The sequence below is a fragment of the Labeo rohita genome, chromosome 18, assembly GCF_022985175.1.
Source record: "Labeo rohita strain BAU-BD-2019 chromosome 18, IGBB_LRoh.1.0, whole genome shotgun sequence".
Lineage (NCBI taxonomy): Eukaryota > Metazoa > Chordata > Actinopteri > Cypriniformes > Cyprinidae > Labeo > Labeo rohita.
Genome location: NC_066886.1, coordinates 9172563 through 9192784, shown reverse-complemented (window position 1 = coordinate 9192784; position 20222 = coordinate 9172563). Strand labels below are relative to the sequence as shown.

The 20222-nt window shown below is 35.1% G+C and overlaps 1 protein-coding gene across 4 annotated transcripts in view; it reads right to left on the bottom strand.

Annotated features, from left to right (window-relative positions):
• Nucleotides 1-11205: 11205 nt before the first annotated feature.
• si:dkey-246g23.2 (solute carrier family 66 member 2) overlaps nt 11206-20222 on the bottom strand; it is a 55337-nt gene continuing 46320 nt past the window's right edge. For all 4 annotated transcript variants that reach the window (XM_051135183.1, XM_051135182.1, XM_051135185.1 and 1 more), the window contains one exon: nt 11206-16551. In XM_051135183.1, coding sequence (XP_050991140.1) covers nt 16377-16551 — 175 coding nt within the window. In that variant the 3' untranslated portion in view covers nt 11206-16376. The remainder of the gene's footprint in view (nt 16552-20222) is intronic.

Genomic DNA, 20222 nt, shown 5'->3' with positions numbered 1-20222 from the left:
CTTACACTATCAGAAAAAAAAAAATCTATATTCTATTTATTAAAGCCAAGTATGAATCTCACCAAGTAAGTGTTTTTAAGCATTTTACATTTAGTTTAAAATAATAACTCAAGGCAGTAAAAACTATTAAAAAAACAGTAAAAAATATTAAAACAATATTAGTCATCTTATGTTCAGCTATCTTTTGAATAGTTCATTTTTAACTATGTTTGAATTTTTTAGATCATCAGTCATCAAAGCTTGGTAAACACTGGTCACAGGCATTGAGATTTTGGCCAACTTTAAATTTCACAAAGCTGATTACTCACTAAAAACTCCCACAGATCATGTTTTCAGGCCATTTTAAGTCTTATTTTGACATAACACTTATATATCTTTAGTGTTATATACACTACCATTCAAAAGTTTGGGGTCAGTAAGACTTGTAATAGTCTTTAAAGAAGTCTCTTATGCTCATCAGGGCTGCATTTATTTGATTAAAAATATAGAAAAAAAAAACAGTAATATTGCAAAATGTTTTTACAATATAAAATAATGTTTTTTATTTTAACATACTTTAAAATAGAATTTGTTCCTGTGATGAAAAGCTGAATGTTTATCAGCTGTTACTCCAGTCTTAAGTGTCACATGATCCTTCAGAAATCATTCTAATATGCGGATTTATTATTAGAGTGATCAATGTTGGATAATATCAACAGTTGTGCTGCCAAATATTTTTTGGAACCTGGGATTTTTTTTTTCAGGATTCTTTCATGAATAACAAGTTTAAAAAGTACAGTGTTTATTCAAAATATAAATATTTTATAACAATGTAAATTATTTATTATTAACTTTTAATAAACTTTTAATTATTAACTTAATACATCCTTGGTGAATAAAAGTATTAATTTCTTAAAAAAAAAAAAAAAGCAATAAAAATGTACTGACCCCAAACTTTTGAACGGTAGTGTATATAAACGAGTGATTTATACACTTTTTAATGTTATATTTTGTTTTATTTTTGTTCTACAATTAGTTTTACAATTTGTGAGGAAACGTTCCTGGTACGTATAATATAATATACATACACACTACTGTTTAAAACTTTGGGGTCAGTAAGATTTAAAAAAATATACACTTTTATTCAGCAATGATGCATTAAAAAGTAAAGTTTGCTAAACATTTCATGACAGGAATAGATTCCAATATATTCATATAGATTTTTTTACTTTTTAAATTATAATAATGATTCATAAAACATTACTGTTTTTACTGTATTTTTGATTTTGGCACAATATTAAGGGAAAGGGTGACATCTGTGAAACGCTTTCTCTCTCCAAAAATTGTTACTTTTCGTCTGCCGACCTCACAAGTGCTTAAAACTGCATGGAAACTTAACCCACAATGCTGAGGATCCCTTTCAATGATCTCAGTCTTTCCCAAGCTCAGATTCTCTTACACATTCATTATTTAAAATAAAAAAGGGGGGAGAAAGACAGCAGAAAAAGAAGGAAGAGAGAACAAACCACTAAAGATTTCATACATTTAATGTTCATCAGCAGTAGAGGACTGAATCTGAAGAACAAGAAGTCAGGTCCATTGAGTAAACTAGACGTAGCATCAACCAGTCGATGATTTTTTCATGAGGTGTCCTGTATATGGGATAGAAAAAGAGCAAATGTAGGTCATCCGAAAACTGCTTGGATCTGGTCCAATGTCTGTAGGGCAAAAGGGGTTAAATTTCCATTTAATCTTGGCAAGATTTTCACCTTCTTTGAAAGACTCTCCCCACCTGTCTGGCCCATGGAGTTCTGCAATACCTATTGAAAACTACCTAGCAGCATTCCTTTTCATTTCAATGGCAGTTTCCAGTCAGAATGTACTTCGTTTGAAAGTCTGTCAATGGAAAATAATCTTTTTGCCCAAATAATGGTGTAGCCAAACCCTACCTGGACTGGTTAACACTTCAGCCAAGAAGAGTATAAAGTTAGAAATTATGCAAATGAAGCAAAGGCTCACATTTTTTCCTGTCTTAATGAAGTGAAAACCCCTGCAATATCCAGCGTTTTGAAACAGACAATTCCCCAAATGCACAATTCCAGCTAGTGATTCTGCAATGCCTGCCAGAGTTGGATTTGTTGGAATTAATTGAAACCTAACTTCGTAGAAACGGTCTTGGTTTCTCATGATTGCATTTCCTCTCATTACTACATCGAATGAACTTGTTCATAATGAGCAAAGTGCTTCGACTAAGGGCCAGTGTAGAGGTTCTGACTACTCTGAGCTTTTTACATGCTTCTTTGAATCTATTTCTGCTTAATGATGCATATATTTTGTTTTGGAGACCACCAAAACTGGTCTTAAGTCTGAGGTCGCATAAGAGCCCTGCTGATGAATTCTATACCATGTAATGTGAATCCATTTCTATTTGAGACGGCAACATGAGAAGCAGTGAATATCAATGCTATGGAGAGAATGAAAGATAAAGCACCTCATACGATATAAATAACTAAATATATAGGAACCAGCAGAGCTACTGTATATAAAAGATTATACATTTGGTAACTTTATATCTTCTTGCTGAAATGCACATTAGCATTGAACTAACTAAACAAAGCTACCTGCGTCATGAGCAGGTGCTCATAGTCACCTTCAGCGGTGACAAGGAGGGTCCCATACTATGTTATGTAATGGTTTTGACCCTGTTTAATTAGTCTGTGTGGGATTACTGCCCACGGGATGGGCAATAATAATCGCTAGGGGGGAGGTGGTTAGAGCAGGCCATGAGATAGACCGGGATGCCCTTGACGTCCCTTGCCATGGAATGAGAGTCATGCCTAACAAAAGAGGTCTACCCTGAGGGACACCATGTATAGCGATGTATGGCAAGGACACATTCAGGCAGCTATTCACCAAAGAGATGGATTTGAAATGAGGGGGCATAAGGAGCAGGCATGGTAGAGGTGAAAGAGATGGGAGCTGTGATTGATAGAAGGAGATACAGCTCAGCAAGTGTGGATAGAAATAATGATTAGCCTCAGAGCTACATATATTTGCATTTCCCAGAGGCTGTGGCTATAGCATGAGCACAGCGTCAATGCAGGCAAATGCAAGTGGTTTCAAGGACATCAGATTAATCTTACCATTCACATGGAAAGGAAACACAATGTCAGAACAATAAATGTGTAGATAATCCAGTTTTGAGAAATGTAAGAAGTAGATCTTAAAGTCCTCATGAAATCAAAATTGACTATTTACTTTGCACACATTGTTAGCCTTGAGGTGAACAATTAATTTGTGCAAGTTAATTCACTGATAAAAACTGTTTGTCTTGGTAATCTGAACATTTACTTCTGCTTTGGAATGGCATTCCTTCTCTGATGACGTCAGTTTGATGATTTGGGCGTTGGATTGGGCAGAATATCCTTAACCACGACCCTCCAACTGTTAGGTTGCTATGAGTGAGAAATGGAGAAGAGGAGCACTAAAATAAAACCCCCTCTATTTAATATTCAGTTTCAGTTGGAAATACGTCACTATACTGAAATAAAGTCAGCAGCAACTGCTGGTTCATGCACACTTCAAATGAAATTTAAAGAAATTTATATAACTGTAATTTGCAAAAATGGACAGATGAATGGACAACAGATGGACGAAAGGACAGACAGACAGACAGAATGATAGATAGAACGATAGAACAAGAGACAGACAGATAGATAGACAGACAGATAGAATGAACAAACGATAGATAGATATGTAGATAAATAGACAGAAAGATAGAATGATAGAAAGATAGAACGATAAAAAGAACAATACAGACAGATAGAACAATAGAACGACATAACTAGATAGATAGATAGATAGATAGATAGACAGATAGACAGAATGATAGATAAAACAATAGAATGATAGAAAGATATAATGATAGAACGATAGATAGAACAATAAATAGACAGAATGATAGAACGACAGACAGAACCATAGAATGATAGATAGTACGATAGTACGATAGATAGATAGAACAATAAAGACAGAAAAATAAATAGACAGAACGATAAATATAATGATAGACAGAACAATAGAATGATAGATAGACAGACAGACAGAACAATAAATAGAACAATAGATAGAATGATGGAACGACAGAACAACTAAATGATAGAACGATAAATAGAACGATAGATAGAACGATAGATAGATAGATAGATAGATAGACAGATAGAACGACAGATAGAACAATAGAATGATAGAAAGATAGAATGATAGAACAATAGACAGAACGATAGAACGACAGACAGAACGATAGACAGATAAAACGATAGATAAAACAATAGAACTATAGATAGAATGACAGAACAATAGAACGACAGATAGAACGAAAGAACGATAGATAGATAGATAGATAGAACCATAGATAGAACAATAGAATGATAGATAGAACAATAGAATGATAGAAAGATAGAATGGTAGATAGAACAATAGACAGAACGATAGAACGACAGACAGAACGATAGACAGATAGAACGATAGATAGAATGACAGAACGATAGAGCGATAGATAGAACAATAGATAGATAGAACCATAGATAGAACAATAGAATGATAGAAAGATAGAATGACAGAACGATAGATAGAATAATAAATAGACAGAACATTAGACAGAATGATAGACAGAACGATAGACAGATAGAATGATAGATATATAGATAGAAGGATAGAATGATAGATAGATAACATACAGACAGAAAAATAGAACGAGGTTGAATGGATGGATGCTTGACTAATTCAATCTTAATTTCACACTTTATTTACTGCAGCGGTTCTCGAATCTGTAATCATGGGCAACTTCTCTGATTGGACTGAAATATCATTGGTTTAATAAAATCCCTTCTGCACTTGTTCGTGTCTTTAAATAAGCCTGCCCAGAAGCCGTTTGGAAATAGAGTGCTTACTTCTGTTCCTGAAATCTCATTTTCTGTGCTGTGAGGGAGGACATAGAGACACACAGGCCATTTCTGAGCTGGGAAACACCATGTCACTGAGACGCATAATGTCTCCTCTGCGCTCTCAACACTCTTTATGATAGGTTAAAAGAGGTCGCGCTTACCCTAAAAATATGTTAGCTAAAAACTATGACCAACGTCTATAAAAATAGATGCTGGTAAAATATATATAGAAAATAAATAAATTATGGTTGATACTTCAGTTTTGATTATAGCACACAAAGAGCAGCATAGAAATTCTGCAAAAAATCTCATTTTGTTGTGAACTGTCCCTTTAAAAGTGAGGGGAGTATTGCGGCCATAAACAAAAGAGATGTTCCTCTGTCATAATCTCTCACAGATGCCTTCCTACCGTAGTTACGCACCATTGCCAAACCCTTTGCATGACTTTTTGTAATTCCCCAGTTGGACATTTTCTCGGGTGTACCTATAGCACGGATGAGAAGACAATGACACTTATGATCTATATCAGTCATAGTAATATATGCCTCATCATTATGCTAAAAACCTAAATCGATATTCCACGTTATTAAATGGAGGGATGTAAGGGAAAGGTTGTGCGCACCATAAACTTACTGTAGTAATTTAGCATGGCTCATAATAACCTGTGAGCAGAAAATAGCTCCACTGCCAAACGGCCCGATTAGTGATTGTTTCATTTGAATCACCAGTAATGAGAAAAAAGTTGTAATTGGTGGGAGAGAAACTGATATTGATTTAAATATGGTGCAGCGCAGTGATTCCGGTTGAGATGGAGACTGCCCTCAATCAGATTGAGGGCTAATTGCTCGGGTAAAGGAGCCCGGGGGCATTCAGAGGAAGTCATTCAGGGAAGTCCACGAGTTCAGCCACTCTGCTAATCATTCGGAACAGCAGCAGCAGCAGCAGCAGCAGCAGTGACGGAGTCATTTTGTTGACCACCACTGGCACTGCGGTTTGTCTGCAAGGCTGTGTGAGCTGACAGCCTGACCTTACACAGCAAAGAATGAATGAAAGAAAGACAAATCCAAAGGGAAGCAAAAGTAATAAATGGCACCGCTAAAGCACTGCAAAAAATGTTGCCCATTTTAACAGAAAAAGAAAGAAAAAAAATGCATCAGTTGTAGCACCATAAAGTGTAAAATATATATTTTATTTAATTAGACAATACATTTACATTTTCTATAGTTAAAATGCTTAATATTATAAGGAAAAGTACAATTTAAATTTAAAATGTCAATTTCAATAAAATATTTGTATATACACATTCTAAAAGGATGCATTAAATTCAAAAGTGACACCAAAAAGATTAATAATAATGTTTCAGAATATTTATTCCAAATAAATGCTGTTCTTTAGAACATTCTATTCATAAAAGAATTCTGAAAAAATATATTATTTCCACAAAAAATTAAGCAGCAAAAACTTTTTTCAACACTGATAATAATAAGAAATATTATTTACTGAGCAGCATTTTTACTGCTTTTCATCACTTAAGTCAAAAACATTAGCTTAATGATTCCAAACTCTTGACTTGTAGGGTAAAATTAATAATATTTTATAATAATTATAATATTTCCATTTCACGAATGTCAATTTTAAGAAAATTATTTATATACACATTTAGAAAGGATGCATTCAATTTATCAAAAGTGACATCAAAGGGATTAGTAATGTTTCAAAATGTTTATATTTAATTATTAATATTTATATTTCAATGCTGTTCTCCATAAAATAATTCTGAAAGAAGCATCATGTTTTCACAAAAATATTAGGTAGCAAAAACTGATTCCAAATTTCTTACTAGTATTGTAAAATAAAGAATATTTTATATTAATTATACTATTAAAATGTTATTTTAATTTTTAAATAAAAAATAACTTAATGAAATACATGGTATGAAAATATGCAAAAAAAAAAAAAAAAAAAAAAAAATTATGTAAAATTTAAATTTTAAGAAAATTCAATTTATATATACATATTACATAAATATATATAAACATAAAAAAGTATAATGTTTTCACAAAAATATTAAGGAGCAAAAACTGTTTTCAACATTAATAATAAGATATATATATTGCTCACCACTTTTACTGTTTTATCACTTCCTTTAAAAATATTAAATTAATGATTTTAAGCTTTTGACTAATAGTGTAAATTAAATAATATTTTATAATAACTATATTATTAAAATTTAATTTTAATTTAAAAGAAGTATTAACTTCATATTAAATATAAACTTGATGAGATACATGGCTATGTATTGACGGTAAAAGTACAAATAATAAATAATAGTTTATCGATAATTTATCGATCACTGTTTCATCATTTTCATCTTAATGATTTAATGAAACGTTTGACTAGTAGTGTAAAATAAATAAAATATATTTATTATAATGACTATATTGTTACAATATTATTTGAATTTTAAAGTAAAGAAATATAACAATGAAATACTTTTTTTTTCAAAAATTCAAAATTTAAAACTCTGATATATATATATATATATGTATATATATTTTTTTTTACAGTGAATTTCTGCCAATGACAGCAGCATTTTTTTTTGCACTTAAATATAACAGGTACACCTTTTCAAATCCTGTGAACAAAGGTGTGATGCGGTGGTAAAAAATAAAAATAAATAAGCTGAACTGAGCGGTGCAGTAGTCAGCCAGGTGTAGCTTAGAGACAAGCAAGAAATTTCAACCTCTTCTGGTGCATGAGACCTTCTCATTACACTAACAGATTGAATAATTTAGCCTGGTTAGACCCCGAAAGTAGCGTTTATGAGTATTTAAAACAAATAGGATCACAGTGCCTCTCCATCATACAGTGAAGCATTCTCCCCAGAGTCTGTTCAACTCATTGTTCAGGACAGGCAAACAACAGATCAGTCAGTACTAATAACGGTCCTTATGTCATCACAATCAAAAGCATCCAAGGTAAGATCTTAAAATCGTGTTTGAATTCCCTGACAAATGATTATCGATTAGCTGACCATCTGAGACAACATCCTACAGAGCTACGGCATGTGTGTCACGTGCATACATGTGTAATGATATCTGTAATGGTATCTCAAGTGAAGAGCTAAAGTACAGCGTGACCCCTTGACCCCATTAGCTGATGCCGTGCAATTAGGAACAAAATATCCTCTGCCCACATACTTCATAAAGCATCTACAATACATCACCACCGCCAGCTGAATCGAGACACATACTGCACGGTTTAAGATCCTTAAAAAGCATTGCGTTATTGTACAGTACATACTTTCTGACATGCTGACCTTATATCCTGTGAAATATGACACCGGCACTATAGTTAGATAACACACATCATGCTGAAGGACTGCTCCCTTGGCAACATTTCACATGTTTTTGTGACTATAAAAGCAAGTTAATATAAACATCAATCGTGTCACAGATGACACAAATGCCTTTTCTCTCACATAACTGTATATAAGTGGGAAAAAACGATAGGAAGGCAAAGGAGAAATGTACTATCAGGTCATTACGTCAGGTCAACCCACCGCTATATACACAAGCAATTATCAGGACATCTCAAGAACAGCTTTAAAGCATAGCAGATACGTTCCACGTGACATAAGATGGTCCACTGAGATGGTTGAGCAAGAAGCATTTGTCATTAGATATTAAAGAGATCAACCACACATTTCTCCCCATAGGGGGTTTGCACTTACGATTTGGTCAGTTACCAGGATGTGTGGGCATATCGGCGATACTCGGATGTAAACAACAGGATGGACTGCACAGTCAATGTACTGCTGAATACATCGTTCTGGTAATTTATGCTGTCTAAACCACGGAATAAACGTGTAGAAGCTGCTAAATCATATAGAGAAGGACTTAGTAAGCAGGAAAGGGCACAATATTTTGACAAACTAAAGTTAATAGGTGGTAAAGATACGTACAAGCAGTATTAATTAAGATATTAACCTTATATTTCACCTACCTGACTGAAAATGATAAGAACAGTCTGGCCAACCACAAACGCCTTTTGTTGCTCAGACAGTTTTTTGCACTCTTCTTCTTCTCCTTGATTTGTTATAACTTTTGGCAGTCTATAGAACTCCAAATGTTACTTTCCCGCCGGGATACGCCCCTCAGCCGAACTGAGTGGCAAAGCCTTCATCATGAATAGATTTAATGGAAAGCTGCGAAAACGAGAGTAAAACAAACGATAATCACTTTAAAAGGTTGCTGGACTCTATATAATGTTCTAAACAACTTAACAAATATCCAGTGGCCATATGGATATTGATGCAGCCAGGAATCATGTTCTGTAACATTTATATGTGTCTGATTTTGATGCCAGGGAAATAAAGCAAATTTGCATGTGAACTCATTTTGTAATTACAAAATAAGTTGGTGTAAACCCTGGTGATCATTTAAATCAGGCCACATTCACACAGCAGCACAATACGGTTGTCAATACCATATTTGAGTCCTTAATGTGGTTACGTTCACACAGTACTTTTATTTACAGGTGTGACACCTGTACATTTTCAGGACTCACAACTGCATTCTCGGAACACACGCGCTGTGTGAACGGAACAGGACCGGACAACTATCTGTCAGGTCATACAGTGGAAAGAGCCGCTCTGCCACACAAACACGTGTCTACCCTATGCTGTGTGCTTTAATTTGTTTTCGGTAACATACAGTGATGGAGAAATGAGCTGTGTGTCATCTGAAAGTTTTACATCAGGTCTCCACCGGAGCCGCTCTGGCTTTCATTTGATGGATGAACTCTAGGCTAGATTGGATTTATGTCCTGTCAGAAACCGGTAATACTTTCAGTTTTACGGACGTCGCCATCTTTGATATTGCTTTGGTCTGTTTTGCTATGGTTACTGGTAAGGAATACGGGCTTGACTCATGTTGCACGTTCATACAGACAATATTCGAAAAGCAGCTGTAAACTGCTGTGTGAACGAGACATTTCGAAACTCACACCTGTAAGTAAATGCGGTTGTCAATCCCAAAAACTGACAGTGTGAACGTGGCCTCAATGTTATATATATGGTCATATCATCCCGCTGAAGAAACGCATATAGTTTTTGTCAGTGTTTATTAAAAAAACATCCAGTTATGCAAAATTTAAGATGGTATCAATTAAATATTTAATTGATGAGTTGTTAATACAATATATAAGAGATAACATTACTGCACAATTCAACATTAAAACATGAAATAATAACTGCAAATCTGTGTTTCGCTGCCTGGAGACCATTTGTTTCTTTGAATTGCAGCAATCAGTTTGCTTCTCTTATCTGTAGCTGTCAGCAGTCTGTAAAAATATACCTCAGGTTTATTGTCAAATTTCAGTATTCCCGCTGAAACCAATGCTGCCACACAGTGGGCGGAGCCGTAGCCACTCCAGCTGACGTGACGTCACGTGCATATCCTCTATTGAGACCGTTTAGGTTTTCAGGGATTAAAACACAAGCAGTGAGTGCATTTTTATCATTGTAAGACATTTATATCTGAATGCAGTGTGAAAGTGAATTTTGCATCTGATGTCCCCATTAATCATGATGACTTTGTGGTTAGATCTGAGGAATCTCAGTCCTTGCTTTACTTTGTGACGGTAAAGCCTTTGAAATGTGAAACGTCTGCTTTCATTGTTGCAATGGACTGCATCTACAGAAGGAGATAGAAACGAGCAAATGTGGTAATTTAATCCGTCATTTCCTCATCCCTGCATTTTCCTCTACCTCCCACCCGAACGCCCCCATTCCTAAGACTTACCAAGAACACCCAGGATTCCCGCAGTCATCGATGTGACATCCTGTACCATATCATTAATGTATGGGATTTCGATTAATGGAGGGATACAGGTATCCTGCAGGCTTAGTCTCTCATCTATAATCCAGTCTTCCCCACAACCTTGAATATTTCATATAGAGTCTCTTTCACCGCTGACACCAAATGATCATGCAGCCTTGAAAAGTGCAGCACTGTCAAGTTCAGGACTGTGGGTCAGAGTGCAGTACAGGAAGGCAGAACACTTCTGATTATCTGAAGCCATCTTTATTATCAGTAATGGTCATTCACTGTCGCCTGTCACACACGCTCAGTAAAGAATCAGGAAAGGATGGAATTTGGTTTTTCAATTTTACACCCCACTACACTGGTCACACAAGCAATTTACATGTAATTTCAAATGTGCAATCATGCATCAGATGTTATTAAATCAAGTATGTGGCTGTAGCTTTGCAAATATGAATAATTCAAAAAAAAAAAAAAAAAAAAAAAAAAAAAAAAAACATTCAACAAGCAATACATACAGTATATTGTTATATAACATGCTGACAATGTGGGTTCATCTGGTATTCACACAACAGGATATGAGGATGAAAAAGACACAAAATATATAAAGACAAAAGTACAGAGTATTTGGTTATTTTATGTGTTTTTAAATGAAACATGGATTCTTTCATACAATAACATCTCATTCATTTAGTGTGTGTGCGTATATCCTGTACACAATGCCATAATTACTAATATCCTAAAAAAAGGAATATCTTCATTTTAATGACATTTTAAAGATTCTTTGTCATGTCACTTTTTAAGGCACCTTTTTGACCTGAATGACACAAATGTTCAGACCATTAAGGCAACATTAAGCGATCATTATCACACAACATTAAACACATAATAGAGCGTTATCTTGCTCATCAGTGCGATTTCCTCACTAATGATGAAAGAATTACAAAGCTTGGCAAAGCTATTTACTGTAGCAGTCATGTGCATCTAACAAAACACTGAAAATTGGAAACATAAACAGGCACAATAGAACCATATCCATGAGTATTGAAGAAAAAAAGTATTTACATTTTTTCCAGGTTAAAGTGAGGTTTTACAAGGTCCAAAATGGTTGGCTCAAAACAAAAAAAGAGCAAAGGAGGTCTCTTGTATCTCCGTTTCTCCTAGACAGCATTGAGATGACATGGAGAAAAAAAATGGAAGCCCGTTTCCGCCAAAGAATAAAAAAAACAGAAAAAGGTAACTGCGACTTTTTATCTCACAATTCTGACTTTTTTCTCGCAATTGCAAGTTTACATTTCGCAATTCTTTTTTTTCACAGAATTGCGTGATACAAACTTGCATTCTGATTTTTTCCCAACAGAATTGTGAGATATAAACTCGCAATCATGACTTTTTTTCTCAAAATTGCAGTTGCGAGTTAAGTCGGAACTGAGAAATAAACTTGCAATTCTGAGAACATATCAGTCCTTTTCCCCTCAAAATTCAACTTTATAACTCGCAATTGTGAGTTTATATCTCACAATTCTGAGAAAAAAAGTCAGCACTGAGTTTGTAACTCACAATTCTAACTTTATAACTCACAATTGCTAATTTGTATCTCACAATTCTGAGAAAATAAGTCAGAATTGCTTTAAAAGTCAGAAATGTGTTTATCACACAATTCTGAGAAAAAAGCCAGAATTGTGTAAAAAAGTCAAAATTGAGTTTTTATCTCGCAGTTGTGAGTTTATCACACAATTCTCCGGAAAAAGTCAGAATTAAGTTTGTATTTGCAGTTCCAACTTTATAACTCTCAAAAAGTTAAAATTGCATGAAAAAAAATCTAAATTGTGAGTTTTTATCTTGCAATTGTGAATTGACCACACAAATCTGAGAAAATTCCGACTTTATAACTCTTTACGAGTTTATATCTCACAATTCAGTGAAAAAAGTCAGAATTGCGTGAAAAAAGTCAGAATTGCGAGTTTTAACTCTCAGAATAAAAGTAATTTAATATTCTAACTTTATAACTTGTAATTGCGACTTTGTGTCATGCAATTCTGAGAAAAAAAAATCAGATTTGTCAAGACAAAAAGTTGCAATAACCTTTTTTAAATATATTTTTTATTCAGTGGTGGAAACAGGCTTCCATGTTTCTTCTTCTTCTAAAAAAAGATGAAATCTTTTTGAAACCCCATGTGTCTCCTCTACAGTTTCATAAGACAACTGTACTGTACTGTAAATGTACTGAAAAATATTAAATATGAACACAACATCACAAAACTAAATCTCCACATTCATTTTGCATTTCCAAAATTTTATCACCAACAAGAGTCGTGTCTATTTTTACTGTTCCTAAGAAAATTGAAATAAAAAACTGGTACATAACTGATAAACATAACTGATAATACTCCCAATAAGTCTCCTGAGTCATGAAAGCAGAACCTCTGATCAATAAATCTTTTGGTGTGAGACGGGACACTTTAATGGGACAAAAGTCATGGACACAACCTATCAAAAGTTTGAGAATGGTAAGAGAAACAATGTTGTGAAATTTAATATAACTATTTACTGTTTACGGCAGTCTTCAGTGTCACATTTGGTGCTGATTTGGCTTAAAAAACATTTATTATTAATGTTGAAAACAGTTCTGAAAACAGTACTATTTTTGTGGACAAATGTATTTTAATGATAAACAGTTTTTCCAGATTAACAGAAGCCTAAAAAAAGAACAGGATTTATATTAAAAAGATATCAAAGAAAGGACCCCAAACTTTTGAACGGTTGTGTACATTATCAATATCGCATATTTCCATGACATTCAAACATACATATTGCATAGAACTGCATTAATGCAAAGTATTTTTGGAAGAGCGTGGGCTCACACACAGTCCTCCTGTGACTAAATATTTTTTGACCTTTGCTGGGGTTAGATATGTTGATAGGGCGGTTAACAGCACAACAGAACAAATATTTACCACATGCAAAGTCTTACCACAATGAGAGCTAAAGCCAATAAAGCTACCCATGCAGGGAGTAAACAGCTGAGAGGCTGAGCCTTTGTGACCATCTGTAATAACCAACGGCTAAATTTTGACGATCAACTAATGCTAAAGGAGCCAACGGACTTAAACAGTTCACTGGCGTGTCGCATCCCTACGGTGAAACATGGGAGGTAGAAAGTGAGCCAAAACTGAAATGGAATCTGAAAGTGCTTTTTAAGGCCACATCTGTAGTCCTCCCTGAGCAGCCTGACGCTATAGTGGGATTTAAAGTTACAGTGACCTTTTCTTCGCAGTGATAAATAACTCACAACTCAGTGCCAGTGTGAATTGTAACTTAATAGAGTGGAACTATTTTATGATGAGGTCTCCTCATATCTGATCAACCGCAGAAGAGTTCAGGTGACTGTATTTTTTTCACCAGTTCCATCAACTTAGACATAAAAACAGTCCAAATGTCAATATTTGTGGGCAGACTGCCCTTCATCTTGGTGTGACATGCATGGATAAACATGGATGATATATGGATTGAGGTAATCACTGTCATCTTTAAAGGACATAGCAGACAACGAACACAAGATAGCTTAAAGCTGTCTGCCATTGGCTTTGTGTGGTAACAATAAACTGCAACTGCTTTTCCATTGAAATATTCCACCTTTCCCAATCAAAAACTTTGGATAAAACACATCTTTAACAAAACACTGGCACCAATAGTAAAGTGCTGAAAAGGAACTATACTATTAGGGATCTGTGATAACTAGACGAAACAAATCTGTTTGTTTTTCCTCATTTGCAATGCAATCATATGTGATAAATCAGTTGTGCATTATAGATTTACACCATACCCTCATGCATTTCCACGGATACGCTTTGGTAATTAAAGTTCAGTAATAAAATCATTCATCAGCAACTGGTTTTGACTCAAAGGCTCAGGTTTAAAAGCCTAACATTAATCTGCGGCATAAAATATGGATTTTCATGTGCAACTTTGTAAGTAACAATGATTTAAGTGCTCTAAAATGAAAAAGGACCACAAATTGTTGACACTATGATCTAGGTTTGAATCCAGTTTGTGGCAGATACATTTGGCACATGCATTTCCCAGTACCTCAATTGCACTAAAAGCATACTGGCTGTTGCAAAAGCTAGCAAAAATACAAATAATATAAAAATAACAAAGTGAAGGGTCATTCATTAGTCAGGTTGTAGTAAATCTGTAGGCTGGATTAGTTAAAAGCCAGTGTATATAAGGCCTGTTCACTCATCTTTCAATGAGACACTTATGGAAGCCCATTTTATTTGCCATGAATGAAAATGAATTTGCAATTCTGACTTTTTACTCAGAAATGCATGATATAAACTCACAGCTGTGTTATAAAATAACAATTGTGAGATATAAACTCGCAATTCTAAGAAATAAAGTCAGAATTTTACAAACTCATAATTGTGACTTTTTGCTCAGAATTGCGAGTTTATATGTCACAATTGTGACTTTTTGCTCAGAATTGCAAATTTATGTCTTGCAATTGTGACTTTATAACACACAATTGTAAGTTATCTTCCAATTCTGACTTCTTTTTTTTTTTTTTACAATTGTGAGTTTATACCATGCAATTCTGAGAAAACAAGTCAATTTTATTTTTTCCCCTCAAAACTGGACTTTATAACTCACACCTGTGAGAAAAAAGTCAGAATTGTGAGTTATCTTGCAATTCTGATTTCATTTTTTACAACTGTAAGTTTAGATCATGCAATTCTGAGAACTCGCAATTCAGACTTTATAACTCCTAATTGCGAGTTTATGTCTTGCAATTCTGACTTTATTTCTCAGAATTCTGACTTTATTTCTCAGAATTCCGAGTTTATTTCTCAGAATTGACTATTTCTTAGAATTGCGACTTTATTTCTCAGAATTGCAACTTTATTTCTCAGAATTGCGCCTTGATTTCTCAGAATTGCGAGTTTCTCACAATTCTGACTATAACATGCAATTGCAAGTTTATATCTCGCAATTCTGAGAAAAGTCATTTGCAATTGCAGGAAAAAAAGTTGGAATTTTGAGAGAAAAAAGTAAAAAATGACCTTTCTTTATTTTTATTCAGTGGCATAAATGGGTTTTCATAAACACTTGCTGTTTGTTAAGACACGAATAACCTAACGAGAGAGGGAAAAAAAAAAAAAATATGAAGCAGGGTTCAAAAGACTGAAACCACATTGAAAATCTGGGATCCTAAATAAAACTTAAAATAAATGTAATAAAATTTTTAGGATTTTAAATAGAATTAACACCAAGAATTACTACAAAACTAATCAAATACATAATAGAAATTTTACTTCTAGGCCACTAATTTGTGACACGGAGCATGTGAAATCTTGTCAGATTTTTGTATAAAAATAACATTTTCAATGGAACTTTTCACTTGCATTTGCAATTTCTAATAAAAAACATTAGATAAAATAATAAATAAATACATGATTAAATATAATCATTAAATCTAGAAAGTTATATTAAAACAGAGAAAAGCAAAATGTCTCAGACTTTTGAACCCCACCGCGTATTAAAAAAAGCATGTAGTTTTGCAGGTAAGCAGCATGTAGAGTGTCCTCATTTAGGAGTGTTGATCACCGTCATTATTGTTGTGATTTCAGCCCAGTTTGATTCTGGTGTCCTGGCCGTAGTATCCCACCTGGAGCAGAATGGCAATGTCAATTAAGATCTGTACCGCACCGCAGACCACGAACTGGGTGGGGCTTTCATTGATCACGAAATACATGGTCTTGAAGATGTCACCAGCCGTCCATAAAAGCACCATCTTTACACTGAAAAAGACAAAGACAGAGAAATAGAAAATGTTATTGAAGCATTCAGAAATATATATGAAAAGTCTCTCAGCAGTTGAAAAAGATTCCACTGATAAATGAACCTCATTCGAAACCTTTTAAAGGCGTCACCAATACATCAGACTAATGTATCGTACAATGTCCTGACGTCCCCCTTGATAAAGTCGTACATCTGTACATCTCGCACATTTACTCGGAAGTCTTGTGCAGTTGAGTGCAGTGAGGCGCAGCTTTCAGCTCCACTTAATTGAATTCAGTGGACGCAATTATTTCTATAAATTTTTTTATAACATTGTGAAAGGGTGAGGAAATGGGTAGACTCCAACTGTCAAACTTAAAGTGATAGTTCACAAAAAATAAAAATGTTCTTATGATTTACTCACCCTATAGCTATTCTAGGTGTATATGACTTTTGTCTTTCAGACAAATACTATGAGAGTTATGTTTAAAAATGTCCTGGCTCTTCCAAGCTTAATAATGGCAGTGAATGGGTGTTGAGATTTTGAAGGCCAAAAAAGCACATCCATCCATCATAAAAAGTACTCCAAACAGCTCAGGCAGGTTAATAAAGGCCTTCTGTAGCAAATCAATGCGTTTGTGTAAGAAAAATATCCATTTTTAACACTTTACAAACAGAAATCTCTAGCTTCTGCTAACTGTCATACTGTATGCGTGTATATGAGAAACTGGCATTCCAGCGGATGACGTAGGACATACAGTAGGTGTAGCGTAAGCTCTGTTGAAAATACACTAGTTTCGTGAGAACCAAGTTTTGTTTACAAGATGGGAAAACCAGTCTCCTCTTGGCTTGTATTGAAATCCTCTGTCATTTTTCTTTACAAATCCTTGTTTTGTGACTGGTGTTTTGTTTTGCTCTTTCCTCCGCACTTCTGTGTTCGCCACTTCTCACTGAAGCTTACGTTACCCGCTGGAACACCACTTTCTTGTGAATGCGTGTAAAACAGTTAGCAGAAGCTGGAGATTTTTCTTACACAAGTGAATCAATTCACTTCAGAAGGTCTTTATTAACCCTCCAACACATGTGGAGTACTTTTTATGATGGATGGATGCACTTTTTTGGGCTTTAAAATCTCAACACCCATTCACTGCCATTATAAAGCTTGGGCGAGCCATGATATTTCTGAATATAACTGAATATAACCTAGGATGGTGTTTAGAAGCTATAAATAAATCCATTTTTGCAATATATGCAGAAATTTACATTTAAATGTCAATTTGACCTTGTGAGGTTAAGAGACGGGAGGGACTATGCATCCTGGGACACGGACTGAACCATCTTCAGGATGCTTGGGGGATCACAAAAGCACAATATTTTGTAAATGTCAATCCTCCTTCCTTTTTATAAAAGTTTAGCTGCGAAAACTTCCAAGAAGCAGTCAAGGATAGATGCTGCATTCTCAGCGGTATTTATGCTGAATGAGTTCATTCAAGTTTAAAGAGAGAAAAGGTGGTCTAAAGATGAGTACAGACTATACATCAGCTGTCACAGACAGACAGGAATGTGCATTGGACTTCACACTCATGGCAGTCGCCCTGACAAGAGAAATGAGTCTTTCACACAACGTGGGGCAGCAGAAGCAGACATCTACAGTAATGAAATGGTCCATTCTAGCTAGCTGTTTACTTGATGTTGGAAACCCACCCATCTCAACATGACATTGATTATTGTGCAATATGTTCTTCCTTATCGCTGTCTGTGAATTGTTCTGGTGTCACAGGAAGATTGTGAATGAGGATGTAAGAACATCTGCTGGCAGGAGAAGTGATGCTTGCTAACAGCAGTGTGAAAATCGTCATTTATCTAGCTCTCAGATACTTCACAGTGATAAAATGTGCTGTTATGGACACTGACCTGCTAAATCGAAAGATTACGCACTATATCTTCATAGTCCTGAAGCACTTTGTCTACAAAACACTGATTGCCAGTGCTCCAAGCAAACCAAAAAGTGCCATTGAGGTGAATAAGTTATAACGATGAACTGAAAAAGGTCAATAGGAACCCTGAAAGTTATACTTTCTGTTATAAAAAACTTTTCATAAAATGAAACATTTCATAGCCAGAAACCTCCATGAAACCATCCTTCTTAAAGTGCTTTGAGAGGAAATGTGTCCTCTATGTGTGATCTCAAAGTTACACCCCTCACTTTCCTCTGCCTTCATTCGTCTTTTGCATTAGTTTACTCTAGAGACCATCTTCAAACATCATTAATGGGGATGAAACATTAATGAGGTAATTAGAGGGGGTGGGTCATCTGTACAAGAGCAATGTTAACGGTGACGCCACAATAAAAAACAGTTTAATGGTTCTCCATCTTCCGCCCGGAGAACAGAAACTCTTTCAATGGTTCCCAAACATTCATTTTAAGATAAACACGCCCTTTCTCACTCACAAAAACAAACCGCTATCTTTTTCCCTGTTCCCCTTCCCCTCCGAGCCCTTTGCGGATTGACAGCAGATGAAAGAAATGCTCAGCAAACAGCAAGCGGCGCTTCAGGGCCTGTGAGAGAGGTAGAAGTGATTATTGCATTGATTAGGAGAACTGAGGCCACGGTTACAGCACTCCCAGTCCACACTGAACAGCTCTGCACTCAACCCTGACAAGCCTTCAATTGATCCTCTTCAACCTGACACTCTCATCTCTACACTGAGAGAGAAATAAGGCTAGGAAAGAAAGAAAGAAAAAGAAAGAAAGAAAGAAAGAAAGAAAGAAAGTAAGAAAGAAAGAAATCAATAGACAGAATGACAGAAAGATACAATGTTAAACTTTTAAGAACTTTAAAATGGTTACATATAAATATATAAACAACTACATAGCTAGATAAATAGATAGATAGAAAGAAAGAATGATACAGTGCCTTGCGAAAGTATTCATACCTCTGCAAATTTATTAGGAATAAAACCTGAAATGATTCCATTGCATAAGTATTCATACCCTTTTCTGGGACACTTGAAATTTAGCTCAGGAGCACTCATATCACTTGTAGATGTTACTACACTTTGAGAAGAGTTAAGCTGTGACAAATTCATTTGAATGAGTATGATTTGTAAAGGCACACACCTCCCAGAAAAGGTCTAACAGCTGAAAATGCATTTCAGAGCAAAAACCAAGCCCTGAGGTAAAAATAACTGCCTGTATAGTTCAGAAACAGGCTTGCGTCAAGGCACAGATTTGGGGATGAGTTCAAAAACAATTTTGCTGCATTGAAGGTTTACAGAAGCATGTAGCTTCCATTATCCATAATGGAAGATGCCTGGAACAACTAGGACTCTTCCTGGAGCTGGCCTCCTGGCCAAAATGAGCAATTAATGGAGAAGGGGCTTGGTTATACTGGTAAGCAAGAAGCTGATGGTCACTCTTGTTGAGCTCCATGATCATATACGCAGACGGAAGAAACCGCAACACGCCACCAATCTGGTCTTTATGGCGGTGTGGCCAAACTTAACCCTCTCCTCTGTGAAGACACATGAAAACACACTTGGAATTTGCAAAAAAAAGCACCTAAATAAGGACCCTCAGACTGTGAGAAACAAAATTCTCTGGTCTGATGAACCTCAATTCCAAGCATCATGTTTAAAGGAAACCAGGCACTGCTCATTACCTGCAGAATACCATCCTAAAAGTAAAGTG